The 16,521-nt window shown below is 53.6% G+C and overlaps 6 protein-coding genes across 6 annotated transcripts; 3 read left to right on the plus strand and 3 right to left on the minus strand.

Moving 5' to 3' along the window:
* Positions 1-429: 429 nt before the first annotated feature.
* UV8b_04103 (uncharacterized protein) lies at positions 430-2,741 on the minus strand (the record flags this gene model as incomplete). Its single annotated transcript, XM_043141601.1, has 5 exons — positions 430-584; positions 666-1,794; positions 1,863-2,191; positions 2,273-2,455; positions 2,546-2,741. 5 exons carry the CDS (start codon positions 2,739-2,741, stop codon positions 430-432), a joined length of 1,992 nt encoding a protein of 663 aa, XP_042997535.1.
* Positions 2,742-4,239: 1,498 nt separating this feature from the next.
* On the plus strand, positions 4,240-6,034 carry UV8b_04104 (uncharacterized protein; the record flags this gene model as incomplete). Its single annotated transcript, XM_043141602.1, has 3 exons — positions 4,240-4,863; positions 4,955-5,861; positions 5,964-6,034. 3 exons carry the CDS (start codon positions 4,240-4,242, stop codon positions 6,032-6,034), a joined length of 1,602 nt encoding a protein of 533 aa, XP_042997536.1.
* An 810-nt stretch (positions 6,035-6,844) lies between these two features.
* On the minus strand, positions 6,845-7,255 carry UV8b_04105 (uncharacterized protein; the record flags this gene model as incomplete). Its single annotated transcript, XM_043141603.1, has 1 exon — positions 6,845-7,255. The coding sequence occupies one exon, from the start codon at positions 7,253-7,255 to the stop codon at positions 6,845-6,847; it is 411 nt and encodes a 136-aa protein (XP_042997537.1).
* Positions 7,256-9,620: 2,365 nt separating this feature from the next.
* UV8b_04106 (uncharacterized protein) lies at positions 9,621-12,409 on the minus strand (the record flags this gene model as incomplete). Its single annotated transcript, XM_043141604.1, has 2 exons — positions 9,621-12,022; positions 12,106-12,409. 2 exons carry the CDS (start codon positions 12,407-12,409, stop codon positions 9,621-9,623), a joined length of 2,706 nt encoding a protein of 901 aa, XP_042997538.1.
* A 1,277-nt stretch (positions 12,410-13,686) lies between these two features.
* On the plus strand, positions 13,687-14,201 carry UV8b_04107 (uncharacterized protein; the record flags this gene model as incomplete). Its single annotated transcript, XM_043141605.1, has 2 exons — positions 13,687-13,731; positions 13,839-14,201. The coding sequence occupies 2 exons, from the start codon at positions 13,687-13,689 to the stop codon at positions 14,199-14,201; spliced, it is 408 nt and encodes a 135-aa protein (XP_042997539.1).
* Positions 14,202-14,398: 197 nt separating this feature from the next.
* Positions 14,399-16,457, plus strand: UV8b_04108 (uncharacterized protein; the record flags this gene model as incomplete). The annotated part of the gene is made up of 5 exons (XM_043141606.1): positions 14,399-14,567; positions 14,682-14,709; positions 14,783-14,965; positions 15,031-15,179; positions 15,262-16,457. The coding sequence occupies 5 exons, from the start codon at positions 14,399-14,401 to the stop codon at positions 16,455-16,457; spliced, it is 1,725 nt and encodes a 574-aa protein (XP_042997540.1).
* Positions 16,458-16,521: the final 64 nt, after the last annotated feature.

Raw genomic sequence — 16,521 nt, forward strand, 5'->3', positions numbered from 1 at the left:
TGTTTCGAAATCTCCAACAATACCATCAAGACCTGGTAGAGAACATGACTCGTGACCGATCTGCTTGTGCTTTAAATCAAGGCATAGGATTACCGACCGGCATCCTTATTCTGTCCCGAGGAGTATCTCCCAAGATGTTTTCCCACTCTCTCTCTCATAGTTGCCATCGAGATAATGATGTAGGCTCGCTCGCAGCGGTTTTTCTTGTCTCTCGGTAGCCACACTGGTCACTCCGTTTTCGACTTGTTTAGGAACTGTATTTTCATGAAATTTCCGTAGGTACGAGTTACACGAAGCTTACCCGTGTCGAGCGCAGAAAGCATACCCAGGCATCATCCCTCATCATTCATTATGAAGCTAGATTTCAGAAATCGCGAATCTAGGTGGCTTTAGTATTTACTTTGGGTTGGATCTGACAAAAGTGTTGCGCTAAAAACTGGATTGGTTATAGGCCGCTGGGTTCGGCCGCAGCAGCGCGTCCACACTACGCCGCATATCGGGCTCGCCTTCATCTTTAGAGGACTCATTGAACGCGTGCAGAGTGCATGTCCCCCTGGCCATGCTGTATCCATTCCATGCTGACGCTGCGATTTCCCCAGTCAGCTCATCGTCGCATCCACAGATCAAGCTTCCGACGAAACAAAATGGGGAGATGCCCTACTCACCGACTATCATGGGGGCGCTCGGATGCCAACTTGCATCGCGCACACACGTGCCCCAGCCTGTAGGTTCCTCAAAGTAAAGGCGGGTGTGACGATCTGCTCGCCTTGTTCCCATGGTGGCTTTTTGGACGTCAATCTTCCCAGCGAGCGTTGCATCCATGTTCCAGATGTACACTTTGCCGTCAGCGCTCCCCGAGTATACGTAACGAGAGTTTGTTGCTGATGGCGGGGAGAAATGGCATCTGATGAGCGTTCTCAAAACTTTGTGCCCCCTGAACGTGACGACCGAGTTATCGTTGGGATGCTTGTCCCAGCTCTCTTCGTCGTAGGCCTCTCTGCGGTAGTCGAAGCCGCTCACGTTGCTGTACCGGGACAGGTCGAGTTCACGAAACTTGTTTGTAGACATGACCATGCGCAGATCCCACAGCTTCATGCTTTGGTCCTTGCCATTGCTGAGAATGTATCGCCCGTCACCTTTACTGTCGATATATGTCAGGCCCTCTACGTGCCCCACAAAGGCGCCTGCTTCTCGTCCGTCGCCCATACTCCTCCTGTCCCACACCTTGATCGTGGCGTCGTCCGAGCCAGAGTAGAGGATGTGGGGGGAATTTCTGTCCGCAAAACATACTGCATTAACATGATCATCATGGCCGTCTACATGGTGTAGAACCCGACGCGACTCGATATCGTAGACGACTAACGAATTGGAGCTTGTGCCAGCCACGAGCTCTCGACCATCGCCAGAGAATCTGATGGACCAGATGCCAAATCCGCCACGACTCCTCCGGCCCGATCGCGTTGGTCTTGCATCACCATCGTCCAGGTCCAAGGTGTAAGGATCTCCCGCATCGTTGGGGTCGGTCGGAGCTATGGAGACCATGCTCTGAATGGACGTGAACGCCAACCAGCGATTATCGGGACTTAACGAAGCGTCGGTCAAGGTCCACTGCCCCCATGGGTACGTGACGGTTTTGTAGTGTGTCCAGTTATATGCATTTGACGTGTCGTACATTCGAACTTTGAAGTCCTGGCAGCACGAGAAGAAGAAGTTGCCGTCATCTGAAAACTGACCGGAATATACGGGGTCGTCGTAATGGATGATATTTTCAACCGTTGTCCCAGGTATCATCGACTGTTTATGCCTTGTGAGCTTATGAAGGTGTTGGATTCACGGAAAGGATCAGGATGTGTTTTTTTCACCTGCGTCACCAAGTCATTGTTCCGCCTTCTATCCTCGCGATTCCCAACCCCTAGCTCCCTCTCGAGCATCCGCCTTGCGATGTGCTTTTTCGCGTGCAGATCGTAGTTATTTGCGCCAAATGCACCTGCGCGCATAAGCTTGAAACCTTCTTCATTTGGCACCTTGGGGAAACGGTTGGGATCTTTGGCTTGGCGTCGTCTACGGACACCCCAGTGACCGAGAAAGCTTTCGTCATTGGTGTCATCGCTGAAAAGGGCACTGCTAAGGTCTCGGTTGCGCAAGAGTGCCATGAGTTGTGCTCTCGTCAATAAGCCTGATCTTCCACCTTCTGAGAACGGGCGCGCGCTTTGTTAGCTGCTGGTTGCCCGAAATTTTGGCTTTGAAATATGATGAAAACGCCGGGGTGTACCTCGGAAAAGCGCCATGACGTTTCGTAACGGATCGCTTTCATCCGCGTCCCCATCAACCTCAACATCCTCGTCGACCTCCACGTCTTCCACGTCGTCTTCGCTACCTTCTGCATCGTCACTTTGGTCGTCTTCAAGGAGAAGTTCGATTTCTATTTCATCGAGTAGAGAGTCCATAGGAGCATCTACAGGCAAATGGCTTGTCAGGATATCTGCAAAAATAAGACTGGAATGGGGCCAGTAAAGACTCTGTCACCGCCACGCAATGAGCGTACCTTGGAAATCATCATCCTCTTCGTCGGGCTCATCTCGGTAGTCAGGGTCCGTGTTACTGGATCCATCCCCAGCTACCATGTCGTCAATATCGTAATAGTAGCTGCCTCCATCTCCGTCGCCGCCCTCGTCGGCTGATGCGTAGTTGTGGGACGTGTGAGGAGAATCCGAGCTTGTATCGGCACTAGGCGTATCCATGGACGAGCTGGGATATACACACGCACAAAGCCGAGAAAAAGAGTACAGGATATGGCGATTAGGATTATGGCCGTGGCAGAGGCGTTTGAGGCTAGTTTTAGACGTATGGGATGGGATGCGAGCGGTAAGCTGGAAGAGGAGTCAAGATCTCTCAATATTGCTCAGCTTAGCTAGCTCAAGGGTTCTAGATGCAGCAGGTGACGCGGATTTCTTTTCCAATTTCCCTCTCTGAAATGGGGTAAGAAAAGAGGCGTATACTCGACAGCTACGAACGATGATTCAACGAGCGGGTAGATGATTTTGGGTGATGGGAGTGGCCAAACGGCGTACGGCTGTGGTCAAAAGGTCGATCTTATCTGAGCTGGCAGCAATGCGTGTGACGACATTACTATAGGGATTTGAGCAACCAGACATAAGTACTCCGTACTCCGTAGCGGGGTTGACGATTACTTGGATGACGGAAACGAGCTGTTCCCCACTGAAACTTTAGCCACCAAGCCCGAGGACCATTTGCCATACAGTTGTGTACACTGTGCATTTGGGTGAAAACGCAGGTACTTATTTTGTAGGGGGTACCTGTCTGTCACCACGCATCAACGATCAGCTCTCAACCATCGCTTTCGAAACCAGCAAATTACCCCCATCTGTATGTCGCTTCGGCACGCAATTGAGAGAGAAAAAGCCTATTTGCTTGAGGCGACTTGCTGCTCTCTTTAGGCAAGTTAGGAGAGGTTTGTGAGCACCCTTGGTACAGGGGCGACACGGACAACAACTGAACCCTGCCAAGTCGCACAACCTTGCTTTGTCGCTGCACTGTGACGCTACATTTACATTGGCCTGGAAATTGTTCCAAGCATTGAATACAGGTAGATACCTACTCTTTCCGCATGATTGTGAAGCCAGAGTGCGAAACGAATCAAACTGCTGCTTTCCATCATTCGGTCCGACTGGAGGAGAGTTTATTTCTGGCACATCTGCTTGCCGCCGTGTTCTCATCGATCCCCTTCAACATGAACGAACTTGCTCAGGACTCCGTGCTCCGTACTCCGTGCTCCGTACTCCGTGCTCCGTACTCGGTCCTTCGTACCGAGTTTCGATTACCTAAGCTACCTCCTTCCTACCGAGTAGGCTAGCACTCACAGGCATGGCGGCGCGCCACGCCAACACGCGACCAGCCCAATCCAGACCCGGCAAACTTAACCAACAACCAAACGACCAGGCCCCTTTCTTCCAAATCGACTCCGACTGTGGACAGCGCAGCAACATCTCCTCAGCTCTCAGGTCTTTCATCCAATCAAGGCCGTCACGTCTATTTTTGTTCTATATAGAAACAGACCAGAGGGATAAAAGAATCATCCGACCTCGCAACCACCCGTCCTCGCAACCACCCCGCACATCGTCCCTCGAATTCGCCCCTCGAAGCCCTTTCGTCTGCCCCCCTTGGCAAACCTGATCGACAGAGAGGCGGTTTGAGCGCGAGGAAATCTGCACAGTCGCCATGAAATTTTACAACAAGCACTCGCCCTTGCTGTTACTTTTGCTGCCGTCCCTGGCTACCGCTCTGTCGCCCCGAGCAGTTACCCCAGTCAAGCATGCGTCCAAATCTTTGGCCTCATCAACTGCTTCCAGCAAAGCAGATGACGCCGCTACGTCAAAATCCGGCACAGCGAGCCGGTACAACGCCGCTGCGAACGGTGTTCCTATAGACCGCAAGGATGGAAAGCCTCATCAAGGTCCTTTTGTCGAGACGGATGGTGTGGCTGTAGATGCCACGGGGCAGAAACTGCCCAAGTTGAAAGGGAGACCCGACGACCCAACCTTGGTTGACGGGCAAAAGATCCCCAAGATGAACGACGGCGTCATGTTTGATAAAAATCGCGATCGTCCCGAAAAGGGCATCTCCACTGGCACCGAAGGCGGCGTCACGGAGAAGGACAAGGCACGCAAAGAAAAGGAGGGCAAGACGGGTGAAAAGGCGGTGACGAAACCTGAAGCGCCCAAGGAACAGCCCCCGCTTCCGCATAGCGAAGAACGTAAACTCCGGGGCAAAGAAGACGAAGGAGACAAGGCAAAACAGTCGGCTCACAAGGAAGAAGGCAATACAGACTACACCGGTCTAAATGTAAAGAAGGCCCCCCCCTTCCCCCCGTTCCCCTTTTCGAGTTAATCGGCATTGTTGTGAGATGAAGCATTAACACGTTTCTGCCGAATAGAAACCGGATGACTTGCCCGATATTCCAGGGGACAAGAAATCAAAGTCTACCACCGGCGGTACGGTCAAGGATCCCCTCGATCACCTGCCGAGGCCCTCGAAAGAGACGAGCAAGACAGCTTCGAAATCAAAATCGCCAGTTACGGAAGAAAAGGACGAAGGCATCATCCAACCATTTCATTCATCGGTCCTGTCCTTTACCATGATTTTGGTTTCCGAGATTGGAGACAAGACCTTCCTTGTAGCCGCTCTTATGGCAATGAAGCATGACCGTATGGTTGTCTTCTCGGCGGCGTTTGGGGCCCTCTTTGTCATGACAGTCTTGTCGGCTGTGCTTGGTCACGCCGTTCCCACGCTCATCCCGAAGCGTCTCACCAGCTTCCTTGCTTCCGGGTTGTTCTTTGCATTCGGAGCCAGAATGCTCATGGAGGGGATGAAGATGAATCCCAACGAAGGCGTATCAGCAGAGATGCACGAGGTCGAGCAGGAACTTGCCGAAAAGGAAAAGGAGATGAACAGGACGCGTAATGGCAGTGTTTCAGCCTACAGCCTGGAGATGGGACTCGGCGACAGGGCCTCTCGATCGAAGAACCGTTTCCCATCAGCACCACGCTCACCATCACAGTCTCCGTGCCGCAGTCCTGTCAGACGATCCGGATCCATGAGTGGGTTCGCTCAAGGCGTCAGCAACCTATGCTCTCTCCTTCTCAGCCCTGCGTGGGTACAGACGTTTGTCATGACCTTTCTGGGCGAATGGGGAGATCGAAGTCAGATTGCCACCATTGCCATGGCGGCCGGTCAGGATTACTGGTGGGTGACGCTGGGTGCGACTTGTGGCCATGCCATATGCACTGGTGTTGCTGTCATTGGTGGACGAGCTATTGCCGGGCGTGTGAGCCTGAAGATGGGTGAGTACTGCCTGCAGCCAACTCGCCTTTGCTAGCCATGGAGAAACGGACAGGAGTCTTTTTTGGAAAGCTAACGCCGAGTTTCTTGTTTGTTTACTGTAGTCACCGTCGGCGGAGCCATTGCTTTCATCGCCTTTGGACTCATCTATTTCTTCGAGGCTCTTTACGCATAGATTCCGGCCTCTTGGGATGATTTGACACGTACTGTACGAGCGGCATTCACTTCCCGTCAGCGATTTTATACCTGGCCGTGTATTTCCTTGTAATTTTGAACAGAAAACAAAACTCATGTACGCAACAGCAGCAACAACGACGACGTTCCCCTTATCCATTGTTTCCTCACGCACGGAATCATGCATGTTCAAATGTTTCCATTTCTCTGTTTATCTGTCACGCGATCCCAAAATTGACAAGGTTCTCATTCTGGGCGTGAGCAGCTGATTCTCGTCTGGCTCGGAGCCTTTTCTGCATAAGACAAAGACACGGTGGTATAAGCATCATCACCGTCTTTACACCATCTTGTTTTTTTTTTTTTTTTTTTGGAGGGGGGGGTTTCTCTTTCTTACCAAGCTTTTCCTTTCTTTTTTTTCTTCCTTTCCAATCTTACGTTCTTTAATCACATGTGGCCAGTATGTGTGCAGTTATCCCGCGAGAGGGCCAAGTTGTAACACTGTAGTACAGAGCAAGGAAGCAGGACGGTAAAAAGGGCGGGTTGACGTTGACGTTGACGTTGAAATTGGTGGTCAGAGCATGGAGCAAACGGGGGAACAGGGTATTCCGCACTTATTTGATGCGCATGCTGGAACTGGAGTTTTGAGGGAGATGGATGAATGGGGACATGGGGAAACTCCAATGGGATGGATGCGACTCGGTTGGGATGACGGGGTTGACAATTTAAATGGTGTCAATGGAGCAATTGACAAACGCCCAAGTTGGTCACAACTGGAGAGATGACGGCTGCAGGTGCTTCCAGTGGCCAGGTGCTAACACTGCTGAGCAAATGCGTGTGTAGTGCGAGTGAGTGCCCGGGCAGTTTTCGGTGCTATTCCCGGATCACGCCGCAAATGGCGTGACTTCATGTCGCTGCCGGAAAGCAACGTGGGGCCCACAGCCGCCGTCCAGAATGACACGTTGGGTTTAGGCTGTGGCAGCCGTCGCCGGCCGATAGGGTCCTCCTTGTCCTCCCTGTCCTCCGTGTCTAAGCCAAGGTAGTACGGAGTACGTGCTGGTCGATCGGGTGGAGTCTGGTATCCAGGGGTTACACCACGGCCAGACATGCCATCTAACCACTGCTTCGAAGTTTGGCCGATCCGGAGCGATCGATATTCTGGAGGAGGAAGAAGCAAGGGGGAAACAGGAGAATAGCACGTGCCGGCGGTTTGGTTTCCACGCATTCTGTTGGACCTGGTCTGTCGGCTGCTGGCAGCTGTCGGGGTGGACCCCTTGCCCGCAGCCAGCTATCTTGAATTCAATAAATACGAACACCAGGATGGGTTGCATCATGGCAGACCAAGACGAGCCAGCACCTCAGCACCTAACAACAGCAACAACTCATCAAGCGGGAAACAAACGGCACGGAAATCACATCCAACGAGCAATGCTTCATCACTAGCCAAGCCGCCCTCGGCAGGCCCCAAGCCCCGTGAAATTACCTAGGCACTTACAGTACTGCGCCGTGGTCTCAGCTACGGCTTTTCTTGGGAAACTCCAGATTCGGAATTCATAATTCCTATTTCGAAATTCCAAACTCGCAGCAGCATATCCCTGACATGTGAAGTGAAGAGGACAGATGCCCCATATACAGCACGACATGTCTCGCGTATCGCGCCTCTTGAGTGGACGTGAGCGAGACACCCGGGGGAACTTTTTCCAGCCCTGCCACACGACACAGGGGCCACAGAACAGGACCCGGCTTGAGTCCTCCTCCTCCACCGACAACCAACGGCGCGGGCGCATTCCGCCAAAGAGCCGGGGAACCGTGATCCCCCCCTGGGCGCCCCTGCTCCTGACGTGTGGAACGCGGCGTTGGGTTTTTCGTACGATCCGCTGTTGTGGCAGGCACTCGTGTCCGCAGCCTTGTTCCCAGCCTCGCAGATGGGCTTGATGCCCGGGCCCCCGATGGGGATGGGGATGGCGAAAACAAAAAGTATCGAGGTGCAGGAGTCGACAGAAGTTCGAGGTGGCGCGCGCTGCGTGTAGAGGAGGACGGGCTTACACCGGAGCGTCCGCGACTCAACGTTACAAGTTCCTTTTTCAAAAGGACATGGCAGCCTCTCGATGCAGCAGTGTTCTCTCGCATCTCACACGTATAAAGTCGGCTGGTGATGTGCTCTCGTCCGGCTTTTGGCGTTTCCCATTGGAAACCCAGCAGCCAGCCGTACGTGACTTGCCCTTGCATTTGGCAGGGAGTTGAAGTTGATTTCGCGTCTTTTACATCATACAAGGCGCCAAGTCTCTTGCCAACCCCCCCCGTCTTTGACACCCGCTTGCCGTGTTACTTGGGAAATCTAGAAAAAAAAGGAAAAGGAAAACAAAAGAGAACGAAAAGTCGGCCGACCTTCAGACTCGGGTGTCGCCATGGATCGTGTGCATCAGGGCCCCCTTTCCTGCCACCTCTGCGGACAGCTCAACTCGTCTACTATCCCCCAGTCCGAGTGCCTCACCTGCGCGGCGTACGTCAAAAAGCCCCTCCTCTTGCTTCAGGCCCCCGGTTTCTGCGGTTCCAAGACTCACCCCCTTTTCTCTGCAGTGCCGAACAAGTCAGGAGATTTCAAAACGCCCCTGTGCCGCACCGTCTCGCAGCTCTCGCGCACGACAGCGTCGACGTCGTCGTCGTTGTCGTCAAGCCATCTTGGCAGTCGTCTCCGGCGGGTAGCGAGCAGCAGGCTTCTTCGTCTTCTCGGCAGTAAAGAGGAGGCATGCTCGCGAGGCAGTGCCTGCCATGGTGTCAGGCAACGCCGCATGTCTCCGTGGATACGAGAATCGAGGGCTGCTACTCTTGAAGAAGAAATGGGATATCGCCGACAGCGGGAAGCCACCTGTTTGTTCGGATTCATCGCATCGGATCCGGGTTTGGCGGCAAGTCTCTACTCCGTATACGCGTATGGAAACTCAATGGAGCGGCAGGGCAGACATGTGTCGACATGGCACTTGATTTTCAATACTCTTCTTCTCTTCGAATCATCATAATCTTGTATTTAAAATCTATATCATCTATATCCCACAGCCCTGTACTCCGTAAAACCCCACATGTTGATTGACAACCCAGTCACACGCGTACCATTCAATGGCTTGAGTAACCACAAACCTCGGAACCGATGTCAACACAAGCAGCCAAAAGCTATGCCATGCCCCCCGTTTCTTTTTGTAAAAAAAAAAAAAAAAAAAAAAAAAAAAGAAAGAAAGAACGAAAAAGGAGTTCGCCAACGCCCAGTTGAAAGATCCGTCTATGCTTCCGTCGCATCTCAACAAAAAGGACTCTTTTTGCTCCTCTTCTGCATTTGCCTTTACAGCATCACCAGTTGCCTTGCTCGTCTTCCTGGGTCGTATCCCAGATAACAATGACAACGTGCTGCCTTGCGTATATATATGTATCTGCAGCATTTTTAAGCCAGGCTGATAGAGTACGTGTCCCTCATCAGATCCCCACCGCTTTGTATGGCCTTTTCAGCAATTTTGATGAGAAGCAATCATCAAGTACGGGCCCATGACAGCAAGTCGCCAAGCTTACCATGTCCCATCCTGATAGTGCATTCCACTTCACTTTGATGGCTTCTCTTCTTCTTGTCGACTTGCCGCAAGAGTCTTCGTGGCGTTCTCGGGGCATGGAGAAGCAGCTTTCAGCATAGTTGCGTCCTCGGCGAGTTCTTCTTGAGGCGTCATGGGCCGTCGTGCAGGACTGTTAGTGCCATGGGTATCTGGATTGTACGCGGACAATCTCAGTGACACGTTTCGTGAGTGACCCGGGCGTTGTTGATCTCCCCGGTTCATCTCAGAATCCCACAACGGGATATCCTTGGAGCTCCAAGAGGCCCTATGGGCTCGTGTGCTGCGCGGAAGGCTGTTGACGGAAAAACGCGAGTTGCTGCTGTTTGCCCGACTGCGACGTCCACTAGCGCTTCCCCCTATCCCTGATATGCTTGGGGGTTCCAGGTCCGGAAAAGGATCGGCTTCCTCGTCTTCAATCTTGGGGGCTCGACGTACTTCAAGAACTTCAAAGTTGACCCGTTTCACCTCTTGCTCAGCTCCTCCAAGTCCCTCTTTCGGATTTTTCGCCCTTGGAGGAAAGTCCTCAGCACAGGCTTTGCAATGTTCAAAATAGCCGATCCGAATGGCTTCTAGGAATTCGGGAAAGCTTTCACGGTTACGGGAAAGCGACATCCACGTGGAGATGGCGCCCAGCACTATCAGAACAAGAGTAGCGATAACGACAAACCCTTGAACCACGATGATGATGATGCCGAGAACGGTAGCAATGATCCTGTTCAAGTTGAAAGCCGGCAGAAAAGCGATAGACAGGCCAGTAGTGACAATTTTGGAGATTGAGAGCATCCAGACTGCGGCAGCCGTGTTTCGGTTACTCTCAAACGGGTTCAGTTTGATAATCACCACCAACGCAACCAACTCATAGATGAAGAGTCCGTACACTTGAGCCAGCGGTGTACGCGCTCCGCCTCCGATGAAGCAGGCTCGGATAAACTGGTAGCAGAGGTAAAAGGCGAAGAACCACCACCTGGTGCGTCGATAACGCGCTGACAACCACCCGAAGCGCTTCACATAGCCCTCGTCTAGATGGACAGTGGCCCGGTTAGGGTCGTCATCGACATACTTGACACTGACGAAAGGCATCGTCCAAAACAGATGGGGCTTCTGACTCGACTCTTCGTCCCCAATTTTGCTCTGCCTCGTTGCGGCAATGAATGGTATCCTGCCGCAGACGTTGCCGCGTTCGAACCGTAGGGTGTCGGGACTAGTCTCGTACTTGCCATGCCGTAGTCGAAAATAGCAGGCGTAGGCTGCAATACCCCCCAAACCAAGGAAAAACAGTAGCCATACCATGACAGCCACGGCGGTAGGCCCGGCGGATCCTCTCAGTGTAAACTGATACATGCAAAGGGTCATGACGGTGAAGAAGGCAACGAGGACGGTTCTGAGAAGGGCAGCAGCAGTGTACCCCCACACATGGCCACGGAAATAGTTGAAACCATCCGTTTTCAGCAGCTTTAGCCTGCTCAGCGCATCCAGCACGAGTTTGGTCGCCACGACGAACAAGGCGACTGCAGCCAAGATTACGAGCAGCCAGACGACACAGACGGTAAAGGCCTCGGCGGGCGGGACGTTTACGAGAGACAAGGTCCCCGCGAATCCTGGCCAGGTCCCTGGCATGGGCATTCCGGGTGTCCTTGGGTGGCCGCTCCAGGTATAATCGTACGGATTGCTGGCATTGTATGCCGCGCGCCGAGACAAGGAGCTCAGGGGGCTGCGGCCGCTACCCTGAAGCAGCGGGATGGATCGGCCATAGATGCGCTGTGACAAGCCACCGCCGTTGTTGATCTGGACTGAGCCGGCGCCCCCTACTTGGCTGATGTTGGCCTTGTTTCCCGTGAACGAGCTTACGGAACGGGCAATTTGGTCATTTGCAAACATGCCAGCCGTCCAAGCAAAGTTGCTCCACCACGCCGGCAGAACACTGGGCCAATTGACAGAAAGAGCCCCGGAAAAGAATATGGACTGAAAAGTGTCGAATATGACCAGCACAGAGAATGAGTGGGCATAGTGAAGACGCATATGGGGGATGCTCAATCCATAGATGGCGGTGGCAAAAGACGACAGCAACGCCACGAGCACCATGACTCCGAGGAATGAACCCACGGGCGCCGGCTGCGAAAACGAATTACCGTTTGTCATGGCGGCCTGAAAGCACCCAATCTGGGTTTGAGTCGAATTGGCAAATATCTGCAAACGAGCCAGACCCTCCAGATCGGGGATACCCAACGCGATAGATGGAATACCTGAGACGTCGTTGGGAGCAAGAGGAATGGCGGCAAAGGCAGTGATTGGGACGCTGGCATTGAGCGGGCACATGCTGTAAATGTTGGCTTTGCACGGATCATACGTCATGTTGAATCGATTCTCGCCATAGGCCTCGACGGAGATGTGTACTGCGAGAGAGAAACGCCAGAGCAATGCCGCGGGTCAGCCTGACTGTCAAGACAAATGAGAGGAGGTTAGACTGTATCCATACGCATAAGATCTTCTTTATGGATGTTGGTGGTTCCATCCAGATGAAACAAGACGGTCAAATTATCAGCGTAGTAGGCAGCGTCGAATTTGGTGACATTGAACAAGGATTCGCCGCCCAAGCAATCGTCAAAATCACCTGTATAGAGAGCCGGGTATCTGCTGACATCGAGGTCACGGCTCACGCCATCGAGCCCGAGACCTTTGATGTACACCGGGTCCGGGGCATCGGCAGCGGCGGGGAGGGGGCAGAGTAGGGGCAGCAGAGTAAGCAGCAGAGCTGCAATCGAGCGAGATGATGGCGGCATTTTCTTGCACAGGTTGGAAGGTCGGAAGGTCGGAGCAGTCGTTGGGTAGGAGGGGAGGAATCTGAGCAATGGTCAGCTCTCGAGCGCCAGAGCCCTCGTCTCTCGCGTCGAACAGGACAATCGATCACGAGGCCAGCTCGATCCAGGTGTATAACGTGGGAACGGCCGGAGAGATGCCAGACGGGGGAAATTTCAGGAGAGAGATCCGCCAGCGGAGAGGAGGAGACGAGGCAAGACGAGACAGCTGCCGCGAATACGCATGAACCGAAGAGTCAAGATGCGCTGGCCATGGATGCGGTCGAAGGCTTGCATGGTGTTTGGGGGTTTTGATGTTGGTTAAGTCCTACCAACCCATGGGAAGGTGGTTGGGCGATGAGTCGACTGCAGGTGATGACCGACCAGGGTACGGAGTACGGAGACGTACTACTCGGTGCGGACGGGGGCTCATGTCACATGAGGCTGACCTTGCATTGCTGGCAAGGCTTGCATACCTCCTAGGGACATGTACCTAGGTACCTAGGTACCTACCTGTCGACACTTGCTCGAGTCACAGCTGCACTTGCCGCTTCACACGCTCGTTCCCTTTTCTCAAGAAATCTCTTTACGCTGGGAGGGCTGGTGATGACGGCTGCATCTGGTGTTTTTCTCTCCATCTGTGCAGACGAGCCATTTTCTGTTTTGCCGACTCCTCTCCATTGAGTTGTGCTACCTTGGCAACCTTGCACTCGCTGCTTACCTACCTCCTAGGCAGGGCGCCGGACTCCGGAGCAGTATATCCGGAGACGACTGGAGAAAAAGTTCATCGAGCTGGGGGCTTTGCCGGCCGGTATTCCACGGCAGTCGGCCTCCGTCAAGTCGGTTACGGCAGCAGCCCAGTATAAAGGCGTCAATCGCCTCAGCACTGGGGAATGGTTTCGGGCGATACAGGAGGCAGCTGCGCCTGTGTGCGAGCACGTCATCACCAGGAACGGGAACCCGCCCCTCCCCCCACCCCCCAACAACCCCCAAGGAAGGAACCTTCCAAGGAGCCCTTCCAAGGAGCCTGCCTTTCAAGAGGCTGCGACTACCATCGATGTTAGTTAATGTCGGTTATTTACTCCGTAGTGCATGTTCAACTCCGTCCAGACTCCATTCTAAAAGCGCTGGCAGCTTCAAAAAGCAGTCCATACACAAGTGCCCTGCCATCTTTCCCAACGCACTACGCTGTAGCCAGCCATCTGCCACGTTGACCCTCAAGCGCCAATTGTCCACACAACACGACTAGCGACACATCTGCGATGAACAACTACGAAGCCCTGCGGAGCTGCAGATTTCTCCGCACGGTTCTGCAGAGTCCAACAGCCCCATCCTTACTCCCGTTGGCCGACCCGACTTCCGACTTCCGAGCGTCTCGTTGGTGCTGACACTGCCTGACAGCAGCCAATTTCAGGAGTTGCCCGCAAGCAAAGCGGACAAAGCCAAACTTCAGCACAGAGACCTTCTCAAAGGCAAAGGCCGCGTTGACCTTTTCGATGATTCCGGGTCGCACGCAGCTGGATTGGAAGCTGTTCTGGTTAAGCTTGCAGCTTTGAACCAGGGTGAAAGCGCAGACTGCTTGCCAACCAGACAAGATACAACCATCCTCTTGTCGATTTCCCGTTTGGTCCTATTGTTTGGCCGGTTGGCGGTGACCTTCCTCATACTCTGCGGCCTCTCTCTGCCTTGGCTCTTAGCGCTTCATCCCCCACCATTGCGTGATCGCTTGGGTGGAACATGTGAAGAAACAACGCCCCGGCTCCGGGGCTGTGGATAATTCCCTTCGGGTTCCTCGCTCATTCATGCAGATCTGGCGACTGTCCGAAGCCTGGACGTCTCTTTTTTTTTTTTTTCTTATTCTCCCTTTTCTTCTTTTCGCATTGCTCGAAAGCTGCTGCTTCATGGTCGCATCGACTCCAGAGAGAAGCAAGCACCGTTACAATAATAGACGCCCCCCCTCCCCCCCCCCTCAACATGGCAAACCATCCTCACGGCGGCGTCCTCAAGGACCTCTTCGCCCGCGATCTGCCCCGCCAAGCCGAGCTTAGCGATGAAGCTGAGAAATGCCCCGCCATCGTCCTGACCGACAGACACCTTTGTGACCTCGAATTGATTCTCAATGGTGGCTTCTCCCCCCTCGAAGGTGTGTAATTTTTACGTACAGCCAGTTGCCCCGACCAGCTGGTTCGGAAAAGACCCTGGGCAACTGCGTGCGCTTCCCGGTGAAAAGCAACTACTCACCATGGTTGCAAGCTAGGTTTCATGACCGAGAAGGACTACGATGGGTGACTTCACCCCTCCCTCTCTTCTTCTCCTCTCCCGATGTGGTGTGATTTAAACTGATCTCGCAATGCCTAGCGTCGTTGAGAACAATCGTCTGGCTGATGGCGCGCTTTTCAGCATGCCAATTACGCTAGATGTCGATCAGCAGCAAATCGATGCTTTGGATATCAGGGTGGGTGCCAAGTTGACCCTGCGCGATTCCAGAGACGATAGAAATTTGGCCATTTTGACCGTCGAGGATGTCTATAGACCGGACAAGTAGGTTGATAACTCGTTAGCTACTCTGAAATTGCGGGCGGATGGCTGACGTGGGAAATCAACAGGGTCAAGGAGGCCAAGGAGGTGTTTGGGAGTGACGATGATAGCCACCCCGGTGTCAAACACCTCTTCAACGTTGCCAAAGAGTTTTACGTTGGTGGCAAGCTCGAAGCCGTCAGCCGCCTGGAGCACTATGACTTCCTCGATCTCCGCTGTAAGTCGTTGTGCCCCGAGGATCTGCGGATTTCGATGAATCTGGTTTTCAGTCACTCAGCTAACCCCAAGTCATCTCATAGTTACCCCTGCAGAGCTTAGATCCCACTTCAGCAAGCTCGGCTGGCAAAAAGTCGTCGCTTTCCAGACCCGGAACCCCATGCATCGTGCCCACCGTGAGTTGACGGTTCGTGCTGCTCGCTCGCAGCAGGCCAATGTTCTCATCCATCCCGTGGTTGGTATGACCAAGCCTGGTGACATTGATCACTTCACCCGCGTTCGAGTATACAAAGCTCTGCTTCCGCGCTATCCCAATGGCATGGCTGCCCTGGCTCTGCTGCCTCTGGCTATGCGCATGGGTGGCCCCCGCGAGGCTCTGTGGCATGCCATCATTCGAAAGAACCACGGTGCCACCCACTTCATCGTTGGCCGCGATCACGCTGGGCCCGGCAAGAACAAGAATGGCAAGGATCACTACGGTCCGTACGACGCCCAGATCATGGTGCAGAAGTACCAGGAGGAGCTCGGAATCAAGATGGTTGAGTTCCAGGAAATGATTTACATTCCTGACAAGGACGAGTACATGCCGGCCAACGAGATTGCCGAGGGAACCCGCACCATGAACATTTCCGGAACCGAGTTGCGCACCAGACTTCGGACCGGTAAGGATATTCCCGAGTGGTTTTCCTACCCCGAGGTTGTGAAAGTCCTTCGAGAGCAGAATCCATTGCCACGGGAAAAGGGGTTCACCGTCTTCCTGACGGGTTATCAGAACAGCGGCAAGGACCAAGTTGCCCGCGCCCTGCAGACCACCTTGAACCAAGGCGGCGGCCGGCCTGTATCCATGTTGCTCGGCGAGACCGTCCGCTCCGAGCTCTCATCAGAGCTTGGCTTTAGCCGACAGGATCGCGACCTCAACATCTCGCGTATCGCCTTTGTTGCCTCTGAACTGACCAAGGCTGGCGCTGCCGTCATTGCGGCTCCCATTGCCCCATTTGACAAGGCCCGGGCCCAAGCTCGCGAGCTGGTTGAGAAGTCTGGCCCATTTTTTCTCGTCCACGTCGCCACTCCACTTGAGTATTGCGAAAAGACGGACCGCCGTGGCACGTACAAGCGCGCGCGCGCCGGCGAGATCAAAGGTTTCACTGGCGTCGATGATCCTTATGAAGTGCCTTCCCAGGCGGACCTGACGGTCGACCTCACTAAGCAGAATGTTCGATCTATAGTGCACGAGATTGTTCTCTTGTTGGAGAGCCGTGGCCTGTTGGATCGTGTGTAAGCTGGTCCAAAGCGTGATGCTGTGATGACGAATTGCCGAGAATATTGTGCTATAGATGGATACT

Source organism: Ustilaginoidea virens, chromosome 3 (genome assembly GCF_000687475.1).
Source record: "Ustilaginoidea virens chromosome 3, complete sequence".
Taxonomy (NCBI): Eukaryota; Fungi; Ascomycota; class Sordariomycetes; order Hypocreales; family Clavicipitaceae; genus Ustilaginoidea; species Ustilaginoidea virens.